The 19,634-nt window shown below is 41.3% G+C and overlaps 1 protein-coding gene across 1 annotated transcript in view; it reads left to right on the top strand.

The window, feature by feature from the left end:
- Window positions 1–19,634, top strand: part of ncanb (neurocan b) — a 146,365-nt gene that overhangs the window by 48,076 nt on the left and 78,655 nt on the right. Inside the window, exons 4-9 of the mRNA XM_075485086.1 lie at window positions 11–179; window positions 4,792–4,966; window positions 7,566–7,693; window positions 10,273–10,566; window positions 12,612–13,469; window positions 17,324–18,514. Coding sequence (XP_075341201.1) covers window positions 11–179; window positions 4,792–4,966; window positions 7,566–7,693; window positions 10,273–10,566; window positions 12,612–13,469; window positions 17,324–18,514 — 2,815 coding nt within the window. The remainder of the gene's footprint in view (window positions 1–10; window positions 180–4,791; window positions 4,967–7,565; window positions 7,694–10,272; window positions 10,567–12,611; window positions 13,470–17,323; window positions 18,515–19,634) is intronic.

Here is a 19,634-nt window from a genome sequence, read left to right as displayed (position 1 = left end):
GTTTTTTCAGGTTAAGAAGGCCTTCCAGGGTCGTGTTGCTCTGCCAGGTTACAATAGGAATCGCTACAATGCAAGTCTGTCCCTGACCGGTTTGCGCTCCAGCGACTCTGGTCTGTACCGGTGCGAAGTCGTGGTGGGCATCAATGATGAACAGGACACAGTTCCGCTGGAGGTCACAGGTGAATAAAATGCAGAGCCATATTAAAGCAGCTGCTTTGAATTGAAGTTGTCCAAATTTCATGCCAAAACAGACCAAAACAGAGTATTTACAGTTGAGCAACTCTTGAATAAACAAGACCAAGCATAATAGCACAATAGGTAATGATTGTTTATCAATACAGTGCATTAAATTCAACAGAATTTGTCTGGACTGATGATAGTATCAAAGATCAGTGTGTTCTGAGTGAAGGAAAATATCAAAACAAGTGGTTTTACAGTGTACAATGGATTTTCTATGAAGTTCACATAAAAAACAGTTAGCTCTGTAATGCAGTATTTTTGTTCAGCAAATGTGACACTGGTTCCCACAGATAAGAAGTGGTGAACAAGGAAATTAAGGCTATTGCAGTGTGTGATCTTAGTGTAATGTGTTTTCAGCTCTGCAAAATATTACCTGCCAGAATCACTGCTACACTCTTTGGCTGTAAACCGTTCCCGCTATGCTTTTAAGGTCCACTATTATGAATAATAACAACCCCGTTATCCCATGGCAAGGCAATACAATCATTACAGTCGGGGTTGTTTACTGTCCATGTTGAATGTATGATGATGGGGAAAGAAGAAGGAATTCAAACACATTAAATATAATAGAACTGGGCCATTCAAGTGCTGTTCAATGCACTGAAAGCCTAAAGAAGCCAATTAGGTTGATACCCTGCAGTGTACACTGAAGTTAAGTAGAGCTGCTCTTTGTGTTTTACATCGTTCTTGGTGGCATAGACCAAACATTTGGTGAATTACCTCTATCCAGCACTCCAATATTCGTGGAATTACAGACTTAGTGGTTGCTCACTGCAGCAGAACTGTAATAACTATGTATGAGTATTTTAGCTTTATAGCTACAATCAGATTCTTTTTGTGTAATTCACTATTTTTAATGATACGCCATTATCATAATGACCAAAGCCACTGTACACCATGTTGTCACTTGTCACATACTATGCGAAAATGAACATAACTAACAACAGTTCTAAAAGCACAGCAGACCTTATTATTTCAACACAGTGGCTAGATTGTTTTTTATCTAGAGTAACAAAGACCATCTTTCTATGCCTGCATATGAACAACACGTGTACACAAACATTTTTGTGTGTGTGTGCTTACATATCTAATTTCAAAACTTCAGCAGGGTTGCTATCTCTTGTCCTCAAGCCAGCGGAGCTCCTAATTTCTCTCCTCAAAAGCGCTTTACGTAAAGCAAGCAAACTCTCGGCTTATATGCTTTGGAAACCCAGTGTCCTGCCCCTCTTGGGTGATCAATGCCATGAAACTACTCCTTCAGAGAGAAACCAATTATGAAGCCAGTGAGGAGTAGCCATCTCCAGGGCTTACTCCTAATTGGTCACGCTACATGGCAGATCGCAGCAGTCCTCACTCATTCTGCTCAGTGCTCAACATGTTAATTAATTAGGAAGTATTGATACTGTTTAGCTGTGTCAATATCACATTAATCCACACTTCTATTCTCGTAGCAGTATGCATGTTTCTAACATTTTCTTAATCTCTTCCTTGTGGCTTCTGTCCTTTTCTCTGCTGGTTTTATTACCATCTCCCTTCTTTCACATGTAATATTCTGACTGGTCAGTTTGAATGGCACAATGCCTTCAGTTGAGTTAAAATCTAATTGTTATATGACAGCGCAACACTGGCAGGTCTGAGGATGTTAGGTGGTATGTAAACACTGGTTGCAATAATAATTAATTGTGATTTTTAATCCATCTATATCCTATACCTGCTTTATACTGTTGCTGCAGCCATACCACATGACGCTGGTTGAGAGGCAGGCGTGTTTATGTGTAGATTACTACAAGTAACCCTAATTCCAAAAGGTAAGTTTCAATACGAGTCATAAAACAGATAGGGTTTCAGCATTTTCTACCCAGGCTGGGAGCTGGCTCACCAGATCAGGAGCCTGAGAGCTACAGGCTCTGCTTTCCTATGAGAAAGCTATGCTTTCCTAAAGACACGGAAATTCTGGGGACCACTTTAAAGTAAGTTTGCGCTCCGAAACCTTTAGTGGAATTATAGGAAACAATAAGATCTTTAAAGTAAGTCCTAAGAAGTTCTTTGGACGCGAGGATGGAATTGCATGACAGCAATTTAGCCTAGATGTTGTCAATGCTTTGGCAAGTTTTTCAATGTCACTTTGGGACAGCATGTTCCTGATATTCTTCCATGACCGATTAGTTTCCTGATGTCTCATAGACAAATAGAGCTGAGTGTCATCAGCATAACAATGGAAACACATGCTATGTTTCCTTATATTTCCTAAAGATAACATATACCAAAAGACAATAATTGTTCCTCATCCAGAACCCTGTGGAATATCATAAATAACTCTGGTAAGTGTGGAAAAAAGCACCATTTACATGAAAAAACAGGAATGTATCAGATAGAGCAGTCCAAAGCAGTATCCTTTGCTAGAAAAAAATACACTTGCTGTTCGCGTACTGTGTACACTCATGTTTATCATGGCTGCTTCGCATATCATGCATTCATTTGGTGTGACGGTTGTGCACAAAATTAACGTTACGTGTACTCAAGCTGCAATATTTAGGTCACCCGTAGGGGGTGTGTAAGGCTTACTTTTAATGTTTCAATTATCATCATCTATTTCTCTCTCCATGCTTGGTTTAGAAGTCTCGCATACCATCTGCGATACTGCCACAGTCGCTTTTTCTGTCGTGATCATAGGAACAACGAAATGCTAACCTCTTCTATTGACACCATGTTTACCATTTATCAGAGTGCTTCCGTTTACATCCTGTAAATGTGATCAGGTGTGCCCCCTTGTGGAATCTTCTGATAACGAGCTCACTACAGAGGCAAGTACGTGAGCCGTTACGCTGACAACGGAAACTGCAGCTCTATATTTTTCAGCCTTAATGCCATTAATATGTAAAAGTCTTTATAATAAGATGTTGTAGTCAACCATGTGTCAAATGCAGCACTGAGGTCTAACAGGACTTACACAGAGACAAAACCATTGTCAGGAGCAGTAAGCAAGCCATTTATGTGGTTTCAGTTTTATGGTTAACTCTAAAACTGTACTGAAACATCATAGAAATGTATACAAACAATATTCTCCTTACTTCCAGTATTTATACTGTAACTCCATACTGACAGACATGAATAACATTCTCACCTGGCCCAAAAACCCGATAAGTGTGTTTCAGGAAATGTTAGGCCCATATATAAACATTTTAGGACTCTGTGTCTTAGTGTGCTCATAAAAATTAATGCAATTCCACTGTATACTTTTTATTGCTAAAATATGAAGTTCACTTAGTCCACGGGTCTTTTTCAAATGCCAGGGGAATAACAACTCTTCCCCGTGCTACAATGAGGGCATCTTACAGCCACATATGGTGCCTTTTTGCTCTACTCCCTGGATACTGTGTGCGAATGTGTGAAGATCCAGAGGGTAAAAATAGAGATGAAGTATATTGGACATTTAACCCTCTCGTGTGAATGGTATTAGGTTTCCCATAAAGAGAAGAAACCTATTTGTCACTCTAGCATATTTATTACCCAGTGAATTAGCATCTCTGTTTAAACAAAGTCCTACAGCCTCAAAAGAAAAAGATGGATTTGAAAGATAAGAAGAAGTAGAAAGAAAAAAGAAAAATAGGGTTTATGTTCCATATAACTAAGAGGTGGAGAGTAAGAACGTAATGACCAAATTGCTGAATGGACTGCTGGGATTGAGGGACCTGGGTGGGTACTGTATGTGTGTGTGAGAATGCCACATTCGATAACACAATAGGCTTTCTCAGCCCAGAGCTTGAAGTGTTAATGCTCAAATTGCCACTCGGACATCCATCTTACAGGAATCTCTGACACTCCCAGACAAAGTCAGAGAAGATAAAGGAGCCATGTTAGCAGCCAGACGGCGACAAGAAGCTGGATGCTTCTCGGGGGTGTGTGAATGACAGGTCGAGCTGGGAGGTGGGTGGATACATCTGAAGTAGTTCCGTACCCATTTAAGTACAAAAATTTCCTCCTCCCACAGCTAGGAGAATTGTGTCTTCCAGTTCATTTCTTTTACCTAGGTTTTCTTGTTTCGCTATTACCCTCTTTTTCTGTCACTGTAATTCAATACACACATTTTCAGACTTCAGTGTTGTTCTGCTTTTTCGTCTGCTTTATTTGTCATCCCATCGTGAGTGCGGAGGCAGGCGGAGTGCAGCATGGTGCAGCACCGTGTGTTCTGTTAAAGCAGAAAAATAAACATCCCCACTGTTTGTCGTACACTGTATCCAAGGGCAACATCTCTTTTCTCTAACACTGAGCCAGTCGACTATCTGATGCAAATGAGACTCACTTACACAGCTTGCTGAACCTGAAGGCTGTTGCTTTGTCCTGCACAGATGGAACATCACCACATGATGAAAATGTCGAGAGGGTTTCCCGTTTATGTGCCTCTGAACATACATGTTCAGTTTCTAATGGCTCAAGGTTGCTGTTAATAAATATATCTGTGATTTAAAGATTGCAGGTCATACATTTATATGATTAGTTTCTGGAGCACCCTCCCTTCAGGTCATCACATCTTCTATCTCTCTTCTTCAGGTGTTGTGTTCCACTATAGGGCCCCTCATGATCGTTACGCCTTGTCCTTCTCTGATGCTAAGAGGGTTTGCGTGGAGAACTCTGCAGCCATTGCAACACCAGGTCAACTACAGGCAACCTTTGCCGATGGCTATGACAACTGCGATGCCGGCTGGCTGACTGATCAGACCGTACGGTGAGGCTTTCAACACAGTGTGTATGTGTAGCCGGTGGCTGGCAGGCTAAAGTTTTGATTTACTGTCTCTGGAATAACTCAAGAGGGCGGTGCTTACTGTCACTATTGTTTCTGATGAGACACAACATATCAACTTTGATATCGTCACCATTGTCAGGGGTGATCGTTAGATACTACAAGCCATGTGTTATGGGCATTTCAAACTGAGATTTAAATGTTCACATAACATGTAAATATACATTGTTTGCTGCATTACCTTAGTCTCTGGGGAAGATCCCAGTCATGTGTCTCTACTACCATTTAAGTTAAAATCAAGGTTTGCACAATTTAGTTTGCTGGGATATTATTCTTTTAACCATACAGTGGCTGGAAAGACGACAACATCTTGAATAAAAATGAATGTAATCATTCAACTACACTGACTGTCACATAGATTGAAGGTGAATCTGACTGCCAGACTCTAAATCAGAGATAGCAAGATGGCTCGCGAGCCACGTGCGGCTCCTCAAGCTTTAATTAATGGCTCACACTCGCATAGTAGCTGTAGCAGCGAATACTGCACAGCATTAAGTATTTTTATTGAGTTTGCGTTTTTGTTATATTAAGTATTTTTATTAAGTATTACTTAAGGCTTAATGGTGTTTCCTAAAAGGGGCACTGTTAAACCTGGCAACGCAGCCCGCTTAAACCACCGTCACACTTGACCGCAGAGCACGCTAGCTCCTTTAGCCAGCGTGAGATGCAGGCACAATGGATCGGTTTTTAATTAAAAAAGGGCAAAAACCAGCACAAAAACCATGCTCATCTTGAATGTCTCACTATGATTACAACAACAAACTACAAATACAACATGAAGACAGTCAAGGACATGCATGCCACCTTCCACTCATCCCAGTATCAGACATCCCGAGTTCCAAAACCTCATGAGAAGCTTATCGAACCCCCCCCCTCCCTTCCCCTCAAATATGCAAATATGGTCTTAATTGAAAATGTATTGGCTGTGTTGTTTCTTTTTTTGTGGGATGTTTTATATGTAGAAATGCATATTTGCAAAAGAGGACTTTGTATGTTGTCGTAAAAGTGGCTCTTCCCTTGATTTTGCTCTGCCAATGTGGCTCTTGTGAAAAAAATAGTGAGTATCACTGCTCTAAATGATAATTGTGCTCGATTGTCTGATATTAGCAAGATTCGCTGATCCATGTTTTTATTTTAAAATCTCTATTCGATGGCCCACACTGTTGCCCCTAGTCTTTTTGGAGTTTCTATGAACGTGAAACTGTGCAACATAATCAGACCTAACCGCTAGTTTGCCAACTTGAAATACAGTTAACTACATGTGCACCCCTGGATCTGTCTGTCGGACTTTTGAATGTACTTTCAGCCACTTTCCATTAAGTCCCCCTTCACATTATCAGTCAGAGCTTGCCCATTGACAGCATACTCCATATCTGCATTTTAATTTCAAATCACTGTTGCTCCAGTCAGCAAGCAGATTGACTGTTGTGTTCTTGAGAGCTTTTCACAACCATCCTGTGGCATGACTTCCTTCCTTATTTCTTTAACTCCATCCATCCTACGCTCCTGCCATTTGCAATACGGACCTACTGTATCTAATTGGTCTAGATCCAGGCAGCTCTGATGGCACATCAGCCATGAGGAAAGTGCCCAATTAACACAAGGGAAGAAATTCAGCTTCAGCCATTGTTTTGTCAGCCACCAAGCAGAGAGAAAGTGGCAGAGGCCAGAGACGTTCTAAGACTTGGTTCTCTTGTTATATTCTGCACGGAGTAGCTTATTATATAAGAGGAGAACTGCAGTTTTTGGTTTGTGTGCAGATGTGTTTTCTGCATGTATGTTTGATTGTGTATGTTTCTGTTCCAGGTACTTCATAAGTCTCTGTATGCCTAGCATAATCTTTTAATCAGTCTCTTTGCTGGTGCCCCGGTGCTGCTGGAATCAATGTTCTTGTGGAATAATTGCTCAGGTGGAGCCCAAATATAGATTGCTGTTTTCTCAGCCCCACAGGCATGCCAAGTCATTGAAGGATTTCCTGATTCCTTTAACCTCTCCTTGACTTCCTGCCTCTACCCCTCTCTCTCTTTGTCTCTCCAAAACTTGAGTTTAGGATTACTGGTGTTTTTATATTACCAGAGTATTAAACATATTTTGTAATGATTCGGCTAATTATGTGTGAAAACTCACACTGGGGGCAGAATAACTAAAAGAAACAAGATAGTGTATCAATTGAAGTGCTTTCCATTTATAATCCTGGGGTTGTTGTAGTGTGAAATAAATGACTGTATTACATACTTTGGCATTCTTTTAAGATCTTGGGGATATCAATGTTTATATTCTTTGAAAAATGTATATGGTGATCTCTGAGAGGAAAATATCTTTAGATTTATTGTATTCTAGACAGGTAATGATAAATATGTAGCTCAGTTTCATCTTATTTTTTATGCTTGTGAACACATTCTCATCCCAGAGGAGTCGAATTTGTCTATGGCTGCTTTTGTCATGGCCAAACTATATAGATCTTCTTGTCCCTTCGTCTCTCACTCACTCTTTCTTTGTCCCTGTCTCTTGGTTTCTTCTACAGATACCCTATCCAGTCACCACGGCCTGGTTGCTATGGTGATCGTGAGGACTCACCTGGTGTCCGAAACTATGGCAATAGGTCCCCTGATGAGCTGTTTGATGTCTACTGCTTTGCTAAGAAGCTTCATGGTAAGAGTTCGGAATGTCAACTACAAATGCAAGTTTGGTCATGCGTCAGTGTGCTAAGGTTTAAGTAGGAAGTGTGAGGATGCTGTGACCAGGACTTGACTCTGTTAGAATAGTATAGAATAGAATAAGTACAACAAAATCATCACTGAATGATAATTTCTGCAAACCATCTTATTGTAGAAGTTCAGGTTTGCACAGCCTGCACAACCTAATTTCATTCTTTCCTTTCTAACAAAGGTTAGGTACAGAGAGTGGTAGCTTATAGTTACTGCTCAGAGACTGCCCCCCCCCCCCCCCCCCCCCTCCCCCGTGTTGGCTTCAACTCTAAGAGCTCCAGCTTACGGAATTACTGGAGCTGAAGCCAATGGCTCAAACTGATACAGCTCAGGATCGCAATGATCCTCCACCTCCACCTCATTCTGGAGGGAAAAAGTCCTCCATCTCAAAAGAACAATCTGCGGCAGGTGCCTTCTGCTACTATGCCATTTCTCTCTGTTGGACTGGATAACTACTACCGCACACTCTCCCTCCCTCCTCTGTGCCCTCCTCAGTAGCTTGCCTATTTTTTTTTTTAGCATTTTTCAGAATCATGCAGTGGATAGATTTAGTCTCAGTCCATAGGGATAAAGTTGTGCTTTAAAACATGTTTACTGAACTCATAGTTAGCTGAATTTTTTACTTAGAAATTGAACATGTCCCCCATCAAAATCCAGACTTGTTGATATGAATTGGTTTGCCTTGTAAAACACACCTAAAAGAAAAAAAATCCATTAATTTTGCATGATGCATCTACCAGGTCTGTCACAGTAAATACTGTGTACACAGTGGTAATCCTGTTAGGTATGGGAACTCACACTCAGAGGCTGTGCAGCAACGAACATATAGTTACAAAGGTGCAAAGTTAATGTAAAAGAAAAAATTCAACCAAATCTTAACAACTCAGGATTTCTATGAGGGGTATTGAAGGAGAAAGAGGAATATCTGTATTTGGTCTTACAGATGTTGCATTCTTAAGCTTCTGAAGATAAGAAATATTATTAAAAAACAAATTTTCAGCATTCCATTCCCTTTGACATATTGTGTGCTTCAGGATGTTGGTTTACATGATTTGCTTCTAAAAAAAAATCTTTTGGTCTGTTATTTTACTTTTGGACACTGAATACCTTGCGTGGGTCAAAACCAGGGACACCATAAAAATAAGTTGAGAACTTGATTATTCTCTTTCTGGCAAAGTTTGATATTTTGCTGTAGTTGTTTATTGGAGTGTCACTTAAATCTATAGAATTTTTCTCTTCCATGTAGCATGATTGAGGGTTCTCGTTGTCCCTATGCAGTAGATACTCTCTACATATCTGACAACCATGCAGACTAATTTAGGAAATCATCTCAAATCAATGCTGAGTATTAACACTGCAAATATTCCCCGCTGATATTATATATTATTACATATGAGTTGCCTGACTGAAATTAGGTGTTTGTTGGTCTTGATTAACCTCCTGCACACATCAGGGAACAATCATAACAGCAGGCATTTAACACAGCAGTGTGATCTGCTCAAGGGGTAGTTTAATTTGGGTCACTTGTTATGAGGTGGAACAACCACAACTGCCATCCAACCTTATTTATGGTAAGAGTTTCCAGAGCCCTATACATTGTTAACACCCTGTCACCCAGTGCCTGAATGTCACTGAGATATTGAGCAGTAAAGGTTACATGGTCACCTCTGGACTTTACACCCAGCAGCAAAATTAATGTTGTGATGAATCAGAGACAATCAGCAGATGATTGTTGTCTGTCAAATTAAAGTGACTGGTTGATGCAAGCTGTTCTTTTCCTCTTTTTTCCTTAAAAAAAATGCAAGAGACCTGGTTTATACACTGATGTTCCTTGGACAATTTTGTCATACAAAAATCTTTTACTATGAAATTCATCATCTCCACCATGATTCCACCCTTCTTTTCCTCTCTTTATTTATTTTTCTATTTAATCTTTAATCCATATGGATTAACTACTTCTCAGCAGCCTTTCAGCACATAGATTTTAACATTTTCTAAGCATGCTCTCCAACAACATCCTTCTTCACACAATCCAATTCTTCTTCCTTCTCCTTTCATTTTGTTTGCATCTTGACCCTTTACCCCTCTCCTCTCTGTTCAACAAAACAGAAAAACTATGAATCTCCTGGATCCTCATTTCAAACTTGTTCCCATCTTCTCCAATCCCTATTCTCACCATTTACCTCTCAAGCTCATATTGTTCATCACATACTAAACTGCCAGTGAATCAAATTAACTTTTATTTCATTCATGCTTTGCAGACAAAAAGGTCTTGTTTTTTGTCCAAAGTCCTTTTCTTGTCAATATCTGTATCAATTTTGGCAGAAAGTCTAATGTTCACACAAGAGAGTCTACAACAAGAGACAGGTACAGACTCAAGTATACTATCATTATCTACACTGTCAAAACATATATCACTCAACAAACCGATCATTGATCAAATTAATCTTTGTCTGAAGGGTGAAATGTATGTGCTTCGTAATACACTCTGTCGCTCATCACACTTCTCTCTATGGCCTCCAGGTGAAGTGTTCCACTCCACAGTGCCAGAGAAGCTTAGCCTTGCCACCGCCTCCACCCACTGTCATTCCCTAGGAGCCCAGCTGGCCACTGTCGGGCAGCTCTACCTCGCCTGGCAGGCTGGTCTAGACCAATGTGATCCCGGCTGGCTAGCAGATGGCAGCGTCCGCTATCCCATCAATGTCCCGCGGAAGAACTGTGGCGGAGACGAGCCTGGGGTGCGGACCGTCTACAACAACCCTAACCGCACCGGCTTCCCAGACACCACCGCCCTCTTTGATGCCTACTGCTACCGAGGTACTGAGGGCTCTGTGATGGCGAAGAAGTCAATTTACCATCGTTGTGGTTATTGCCATAGCAACGGCGGTGGAGTCTAGGGACTCGATTTCCTTTCTGATTTTTAATTAGCACTAGATGTGTGTGTCACAGATGAAAGAATTGCAAGAGATTGTGTGACATTTGTGTCCCTCCTGGTAGATTTGAGGGCTTGTATGTTGTGTGCAGTGAGGCTTGAGAGAAAGAATGGAAATATAGATAAAGAGGAAGAGGCATGACTACAGTAAGTCAAGCTGGGGTTTGCAGTGACTGTGACTGACCTTGTCTTTTAATCATGTGCTAATTCAAACTGGAGTTATTTTCATCTTCACATTGAACTGACTTTACATCCCATTGTAGCTCATCATTTTAGAGCTTAGTTTTGTTTTATTTGACTGCTTGAAGTAGAGAGAAGATTCATGTTTGAAACTTTTAGTCCCATTCATAAGAAAATAATATGATTAATAATAATGGTAACAATCTTTCACAGTGTCAGTGCTAAAGTGAAACATTTGCATAACCCAATCATTTTAGGTCAACAAGACCAGTGTGAAAGCAGATAGGTCAGACAGTCAGGCATTTTTACTGTTTCATTTAAAATCATTAGCTCATCTTGGATTTTATGGCAGCAACATGTTAATGTTGGGAAAGTGCCATGTTTACCAACGTGTAACATCCCCTCTTCTTTCAACAACACTCCATAATCATATGGGAACTGAGAAGACCAGTGGCCTTTGAGAGAGGAATGTCACCTTGTTCTTGTCTGATTTAGGATTTTAGCTGCTCAACAGTCCTGAGTCCTCTTTGTCTAATTTTGCATTTCATGATGCACTAAATGTTTTCAGTTGGTGAAAGGTCTGGATTGTAAGCAGACCATTCCAGCACCTGGCCTCTTCTCTAATGGCACCATGCTGCTGAAAGATGCAATATGTGGTTCATTGTCTTGCTTAAGTATAAGAAGGCCTTCCCTGAAAAAGATAGCATCTGCATGGGAGCATATGTTGCTCCAAAACCTGTATGTACTTTTCAGTTTTGACGGTGCTTTTTCATGTGTGAGTTACCAGTTTCAAATGCACCAAAGCACCCCATCAGAGATGCAGGCTTTTTAACTGAGCGCTGATTACAAACTGGATGTCTGGAGGATGTGGAATCCATGATTTCCAAAAGGAAATCCACGGAACAGTCCATTTTAAGTGAGCTTTGGCCCAGAGAAGATGTCAGTATTTCTGAATCATGTACTCATATAGCTTGCTCTTTGCTTGATAGAGCTGGCACAGTGAACAGTGTTCCTAGACAATGAGTTCTTGAGTTCCTGTTTTTAAAGAAACCTCCATCTGAGGGCCTGAAGGTCACAGTAAATCCAGTATTGATTTTTTTGCTGTGTCCCTGGTGCCGATAAATCTCTTCAGACTTTCAGAATCTTTTAATGATAGTGTGTTCAGTAGAAAATAAGATATTCAGCTTTCAGGCTGTGTTTCTGTGAAGAAACATCATTTTGTTATTGTTCCACAATTGGTAGATGTAAATCTTTGCAGAGTGTTGAACCACTGCCCAACTTTACTTCTGAGAGACTCTGTCTCTCGAAGGTGCAATTTTCTTATACCCAATCATGTTAATGTCATGTTCATTTGACATGTGTTTTGCATTCTATTGTAAAGTAAATATTTGTTCTTGAGATTTATGAATCATTGCAGTTTGGTTTAATTCACTTGTTTTGCAAAGCATCCCAATTTTGGGGGGAATTGGAGATGTGCATATAAATGGGAATATGATTTGTTTAATAAAACATTTGGTTCTTGTAAATAAAATTGTGAGAACAATGTCATTAATATGGCATGAAAACAATGTGTGCATGTCTATTAATATAATATGGATACATACTTATATTAGACTTACCATTCTATAACACTGTGGCTCATGCTCTTAGTTCATTCTTTTATTTCATAGCAATAACAGATGTTTAGGGTTGTGTTGTGTAGCAGCTGGTAAAGCAGGTCAAGTGAAAAGTTGCTTTTCGTGTGTTGCAGCCCATGAGCCAGCGGGGATCCAGGCTGCAGAGGCACAAACTATGTACCAGACAAACAGGCCCGCTGCAGAGGCCATGTCTTCTGTCACCGAAGCTGAGAATAATCTTCCCTTTTCCAAGACTTCCACCTGGATTGGCCTGGTTGACTTAGACAAAGCAGGAGTTTCCTCTGTTGCTGGAAACAACAATTCGCCTGAAATCTCTGAAGAGCATGTTGTCATCAACTTAAGGCCAGAGGCAAATTTGGATGAAAGAAAACATGGATCCGGAACCAGCCAGGACAAGTCAGAAGATCCAAAAAGCAACAACACATTTGGCCTTTCTGACTTTGAAGGACTGGAGAGCCAAGGAGGTTCTGCTCATGAAGATGAGGATGGCAGCTACTTTGAATCGTTTACCTCATTGTTATCCTCCACAGCTTCTTCTACCCCAGAGCCTCAGACAAGTAATAGTATTCTTACTGAATTTGTTAATACTCTTATAAGGCCCTTTAAGTACTTGATGAGCAACAAAGAGGCTGATGAGACAGAGAACAGACCCGCAGTGCCTGAGGACAAAGCAGGAGAGAACCAGACACACACAGAAGCATCCAACAGAAATCTGAGTATTCCAAAACCCAATGAAAACAAGGGCAGCATGGACAACGCCATCCTGGAGCACAGAGGCGGTCCTCCCCTCAGGGGTCCCACTGGTGGACTGCAGAGTGTAGAGGAAGGTCTGTCTGAGCAGGAAAAAGAGCTGATCCCATTGATCAGACTAATGCCTGCAGTCCAAAATACAAAGCAAAGTGACACCAGCACTCATCCCAGAGAAGGAGTGGTTAGCAAGTTTACCGACAACCCTCAATCCACTGCTAACGGTAAAAGCTTAATTTCATCTGGTTTTTTTTTTTTAGTATTTAACATTAACCTTTAAAACAAGTGTTTCAATTAGGATTTTTTTTTCTCTTCTGTTTCAATTTTATCTGGAATTTAATCAAAGAGTTTACAAAACGAACAGTTTTGAGTAGATGCATGGGGCATTTAAAATGTTGTTTGTAAATGTAGGATCTACTTATGTCATGCTTTTTGAACAGGCTCTGCCTGTGTTCCGCACAATCTTCTTTCCTCTCGAGTCTGCTTTAATGTATTCCTCCGCAGGGTAGAAGTATCGCACGAAATTTAATTAAAAATGAGTTGCAAAAAAAACAAAAGGGACATATCGCATACTGTATAGAAATGTAAAGAGCTGGATTGTAGACTGTTCTGCCTTTATTGTTGTATCTATTGGCAGTGCTTTGTTTACTGTACAGGCTGCCAGATAGATATGTTTTGATATCATTAAAGGTTTGTTCCCATATGCAGTCTCTGCTGAAAACAAAGAAACCTGCATCCCAAACTACAGCTTTTTCTTAGGAGTCAACATTGTATCAGATTTGAACTGTGGAGAATAAATGAAACAAAAAAACACTTCCTCTAGTTTATACCTGTAGGGAAAATCGTTGGCTACAGATTGAGGAACAGTTTGTGAATGGAAGATGCTGGACCGATAACTACAGAAGCAATGCGTCTACAGTAATGCCAACCAACATTTCAGTGAAGAAATGTAAAGAACAGTCGCAGAAAGGAAAGTGAACCACAGCCTTTTGTTGAAGGAGGCAGCTTGCTTTTTTTTTAACAGCCGCCACAAATAACACACACATCCCTGACACCAGCTAAAGGGGGAGAACACAAAGTAAGACAAACACTCTCGCACAGACAGCTAGAAGAATGATTCAATAAAAGTGTTAGGCTTTTCTCACCTAGCAGTCGCTGACTTTATTAATATAAATACTTACTGCTGTGCTACCTGAAATCCCATGGCAACCCAATCTCAAGGTATTAATGAAAAATCAAGCTTTAGTCTGCATGCATTATTTACAGACTTATCCAATTAACGTGGAGGTTGGGCTGCGCTACTGTTCACTCCAATCTTCATCTATGTCTCTGCCAATTAGAGCCCGGCTCTCTGAGGGTAGGCAGTAATGATCACAACAGAGGGTGAGGAACAAACTGTAGCGAGTAAGAGGGAAGAAAGTGAAAGGAGGGTGAGGTGAAGTCACATCTTTCTTTAATGCTGCTGAGATGGAAAGTTGCCCAACTGATTTCTCATCATATAGTAGCATCAGTGGGCTAAATTAACTCTGTTATTGCACACCGCAGGATATCCCTTGGATCTCAGCAGTGTTTAGCGATTGATGGTGCCGTGCTGTCTTTGAGGGGGATGCAAAGCTCATCTCTGCAGACAGAACATCCCAGTATGATTAGAATTTGAAAATAGAATCAAAACATTTTGGAAATTCGAAATGGTTCTCTAAATGGAAGGCAATAATTTCAATTATGTCCCTGGCAGGGTGATATACTTGAACCTCTTGTGCTGAATTATTTTCTCCACCTTCTAATGGAAAAAAAACTGCCTCCAACTAATTAAGGATTTGAATAAGCTCTAGATGCAATTCCCAACAGTCTGTCAAAGCAGTGCATGTCTGCTTTACACCAGTTCTATCAACTCCAGAGTGAAGACGGTGAGGGTCTCTACACTAACGCTTACTATAATGTAGATGCTCCTGACATGATCCATGTGGCCATACAATAACTTCTCAGTGTTTTTGATTAGATGCCATATCTGTAGATGGGATGATGTGGCATTGGTACCATCTGTCTTGTTCTCCTTCTCTTCCTCTCATTGTCAGCCTCCTCTCTCACAATTTAATATCATGTCTGCCTGACCCGGGGGATTTTCTCTCAGCCCGTTTACTCCAGTAAAGTGGAGTCAACACAGCAGAACCACTCGCAATGGAAGCACGCAATTACTTTTTGAATGGGGTTTATTATAAGTTTGTTTTGCAGCATTTCTGCTTTGATTTGCAGCTTCTTTTTTTTTGCCACCTGGTGCTCCACCAACAGATTTACGGCAGCTCAGATTAACTTAAACGGCACTCTGAGTAGTGCCATGAAATCATCCGAACCCATGCCTAATTGTCTCATTTTATTTATTACATGGGTCATTACATAGATGATCAAACCAGATTAATGTGTTTAATTATTCCCACTTCCATCAGTGTGTGTAGTAAAAGTATGTAATTAGCTGTTGGGATTATTAATAGGACAATTACACCAAGCTACAAGGCTCTTATGGAAATGAACCTCCGACTCATAAACCTCACTTAGGCATAAGGCAACGAAGTACCTTCTGAATAATTTACACACGGTTTAATGTTTTATGCATGGACATCGTTGTGTATGTTCCCCCTCATGTGGTAATTTGTTGTGCTGTCTTGCTGTCCTTTCTGGACATGTTAACTAAACTAAGGGTAGGAAATCCAAGCTGAGCAGTGATGAACAGTCCTTTGGCCTCTCTGTAAAATAACTGCAGAGGTGCCCTAAAAAAGAACCCTCTCACACAAGCCGTGAGTCACACATGCAGACGAAATGCATTATTAATCGTGTTGACAGAGTCGGGTTTATAGCCAAAAGATGATAAGGTACAGTGGGCCACTTCATCTAAATGAATAGACCGAGATGGAGCTTGTTGTTTAGCCAGTCATCCGCTCATCGTGTTGCAAATACTCCTGTGTGTTTCCACACAGCCTCTCTCAACACATACAAATGTATTTCGGCAAGAGGCTGTTTTTTTTTATTTTTTTAGGCTTTTTATGACTTTAATGATAGGACGGTTGGAGAGAGACAGGAAGCAGGGGGCAGAGAGAGGGGGAAGACATGCAGCAAATGGCCACTCGGTGCGGGACTTGAACCGGGGCCAGCTGCAGTGAGGACTGTAGCCTCTGTACATGGGGCGGCTGCTTAACCCACCACCCCACCGACCACCCCAGCAAGAGGCTGTTTTGACTAAAAAATAGCTAGACCCACCATAGGGAGATAATTTCTCACACAAAAAGCCACTGTTTCTGAGCTAAAGACCTAAAACACCTTGTTTGATTCTTTTAATCTCTTGGCACCACCATGGAACACATTTGCATAATGCCTGTTTAGTGGCTGATTTAGCATTTCTTCAAACAAAAGCACTTTCATTTAGAGATTGTGATTTAGTGCCGGAAAGACATGCCTCTGCCAGGGTGATATTGTTGTCCTTTCTCGCATTTGCTCGTTCATGCAGATCGAACAGAAGCAGCATAGAGCCGTGGCAGGGTCTATATTCAAAGTGCGGCAGTGTTGCCAAATCAGAGAAGGGACAACGACATCAGTGTCTGGGGTATCGTGTTCTACCATGCTTGCTCTCCTTTACACAAGTCAATGCAGCCCTGTGACTACCTGCACTGAAGGCTTAGAGGATAATCTGTGTAGTTAGTAAATGACCTCAGCTCCATATCGTGCTTGGAATATCGTCTTTATTTTTCTTCACTTCAGACTTTCCTCCCTTGTTGAGTTGAGCTGATTCTATGATCCCAAAATAATTAAACATGTATGAATGCTATGAAAGAATTCAAACATACACAGTTAACACACAGTTTAAGCCCTTGATCACTGGTCTCAGCAGAACCGTGCCCCCACTGGGATTGTGTCAACTTTTCATAATCATTTTGAAAATTTGATCCCTGAAGAAGTTTTACAGCATTTCTGTTTTTAATTGCTAATTTTACATCCATTAAATGAATTCCACACGATCCCTTGTGAAAGGAACTGTATTAATCATTCTGCTCTCTCTTTTTGTTCCCTGTGGCATCCCCTGCATCAGGTCTACTTGAGAGATCACCGCCAAGTAAGCATGCCAACATATCCAGTGCCCAAGGTCCCAGGCGAGGCCCGACCTTAGCTCCAGCCCCCAGTACTCAGTTTCAGAGGGCCATCAAGTCAATACGTGGCCCCAAAGTAGAGCCCCCTGTAAATGTGGTCTATGTGGCCAAACATCCCTCTTGGGAGCCAATGGAAGCTAAAGCAGGGCCCCTTGAGGTAATGACCCTGCCCACCTCCCTTCAACAGGACAACCTGGAAAACTATTCAGGAGAGGGCAAGAACCAGGATACAGAGAGCACCAATACATCAGCTGACAGAGGCAGAGCTGCATCAGGAGAGGAAAAGGATTTGGATGGGAGTGGAGAAGGGAGCAACTTTCCTGGCGGCTTTGAAATGACAGTCAGCAATTTGGCCATCAGTGATGTCAAACTGACTCCTAAAAGCATTCCCATCCAGAGTGACTTTGTGACTGTGGGTGAGCACAGTACTCTGTTTCAGTGGAAGCCGGCTGAGCAATACACCACCCCACCTCAGAGCTCCCTACAGCCAGACACGGCAAAGGAGGCCAGGGGAGAGATTCTGTATGTCTACGGGCCCACTGACAATCTCTCACACGCTTCCTCACACACAGACGAGGGTAGTTCAAATTCAGGTTTCACTCCAGCTTTTAGGAAGAGCAGCAGAGGAGGGAGCAGGGAAAAGGTGATTACTACCACAACCGAAGTTTTGATGGAGGTGCTGACAACTTCAGAGGTTACCACAGTGGAACTTTTGACTACAGATGCACGTGGGATGGATCCTATCACTACAGCAGCCACCACTGAAAATACACCCAGCAGCCCTCCTACAGAGGAGCCATTAATTTCTATTTCATGGGTTCAGGAAGAGAAAGAGAAAACTACAAGCGTACCTGACCTGCAAAGCCACCTCTCAGTGACTCTGGCACCCACTGAAGGATCTCAAACTGGAGACATTCATTTGGCCACCACCTCATCAGGTTCTCAGGTTGGCGCCACCGAAATGGAATCCAGATCTGCTGTGTCTGAGTCTTTTGTTGTGGGAGGTCGTAGGACAACTTTCAAAGATTCAAAGTCAGATGAGCAAAAGTCCCCGGAGATGGCGGAGAACAAAGAGACTAACAACCCGTTTGGCATTCTTGTACCCAACTGGGCATTTGGCCTCATCCCATCAGGTAGGTTATTTCCACAGCATTCCCAATGAATGAGCTCAACTGCCATTATTATATTCATGATTATGAGTGATTATCTAATCAGTAGTGATTTACTTAATTATGTATCCAGCTCAGAGAGAACAGAGGCAGCAACAGTGTCAACAGTGCTGCAGACACTCCTTCTGAGTTCACAGTTTCTACTAACTGCACCAAACTTAAAACATATACTCCTCCACAGGCTTTCTGTCTGTCCCGTTGTTTTATTCTACATCTCCTCTCTGCCTGCTGCTCCGACAAATGTCCTGCATTCTCAATCCAGCCTTGTTCTTTCATTTGCCTTCACATTCTCTCTCTTTCTCCTTCCCTCACGCCGATGCCGTTACAGAGACAGTTTCAGACAGCAAGGCAGTGCTGTGAGGTGAGATCAACTGGGTCTTAGGCAAGTAATTAGCAGGTCAGAGTGAGTGCAATTAGGTGAACTTGGGGGAGGCAGAGATCCTAGTTTCCAACAAATCAATGTAGACACAAACTACAAGACGGGACTCGTAATTGACTGTGCTCTCTTGTCCTTACTCATTTTCCAGTTTGTTCATGTTCACTTTGCCCTGTCTCTGGTGGCGAGCTCAACTTTGTCCTCTCGCACTCCATCCACTAACTTGTTCTTCACAAAATGATGGAAATTTCTTTGTTGTATTTTTTTCTCAGCTATTTCGCATCGATTGACTTTTGGCACTTAATGGACTTGCTGCTTTGGCAGGGTAACATGAATTAAATCAACAAACATTGCATTTTTTTAAGCACCTCTAGTTTTCCTTGTCCAAATTTGTATGCTTAACGACAGAAGTGGGTTTGGCTAGTTTTTAGTGTAACTGGCAATAACAACTTCAAAGTTGTTATTTTAACATGGCTGGCATACTCTGGCATTGCATTGCCAAATTGTCATATACATTAATAGATATTCATTTTCAAAGAATAAATGCCACTTCTTTGTTCAGCAGGAGGATTATGGTTGTGTATTGGGCAATCCTTTCCTATTAGTAGCAATTTTTTATTCACATTTGTTTTTTTTTTATTTTGTTTTTCTTTATGGAACACCTATTGGTCAGGAGATGTTTTCTAGTTTAACGTGCACTTTGAAGAA

Source organism: Odontesthes bonariensis, chromosome 15 (assembly GCF_027942865.1).
Source record: "Odontesthes bonariensis isolate fOdoBon6 chromosome 15, fOdoBon6.hap1, whole genome shotgun sequence".
NCBI lineage: Eukaryota > Metazoa > Chordata > Actinopteri > Atheriniformes > Atherinopsidae > Odontesthes > Odontesthes bonariensis.
This window is presented reverse-complemented; position numbering and strand designations above follow the sequence as displayed.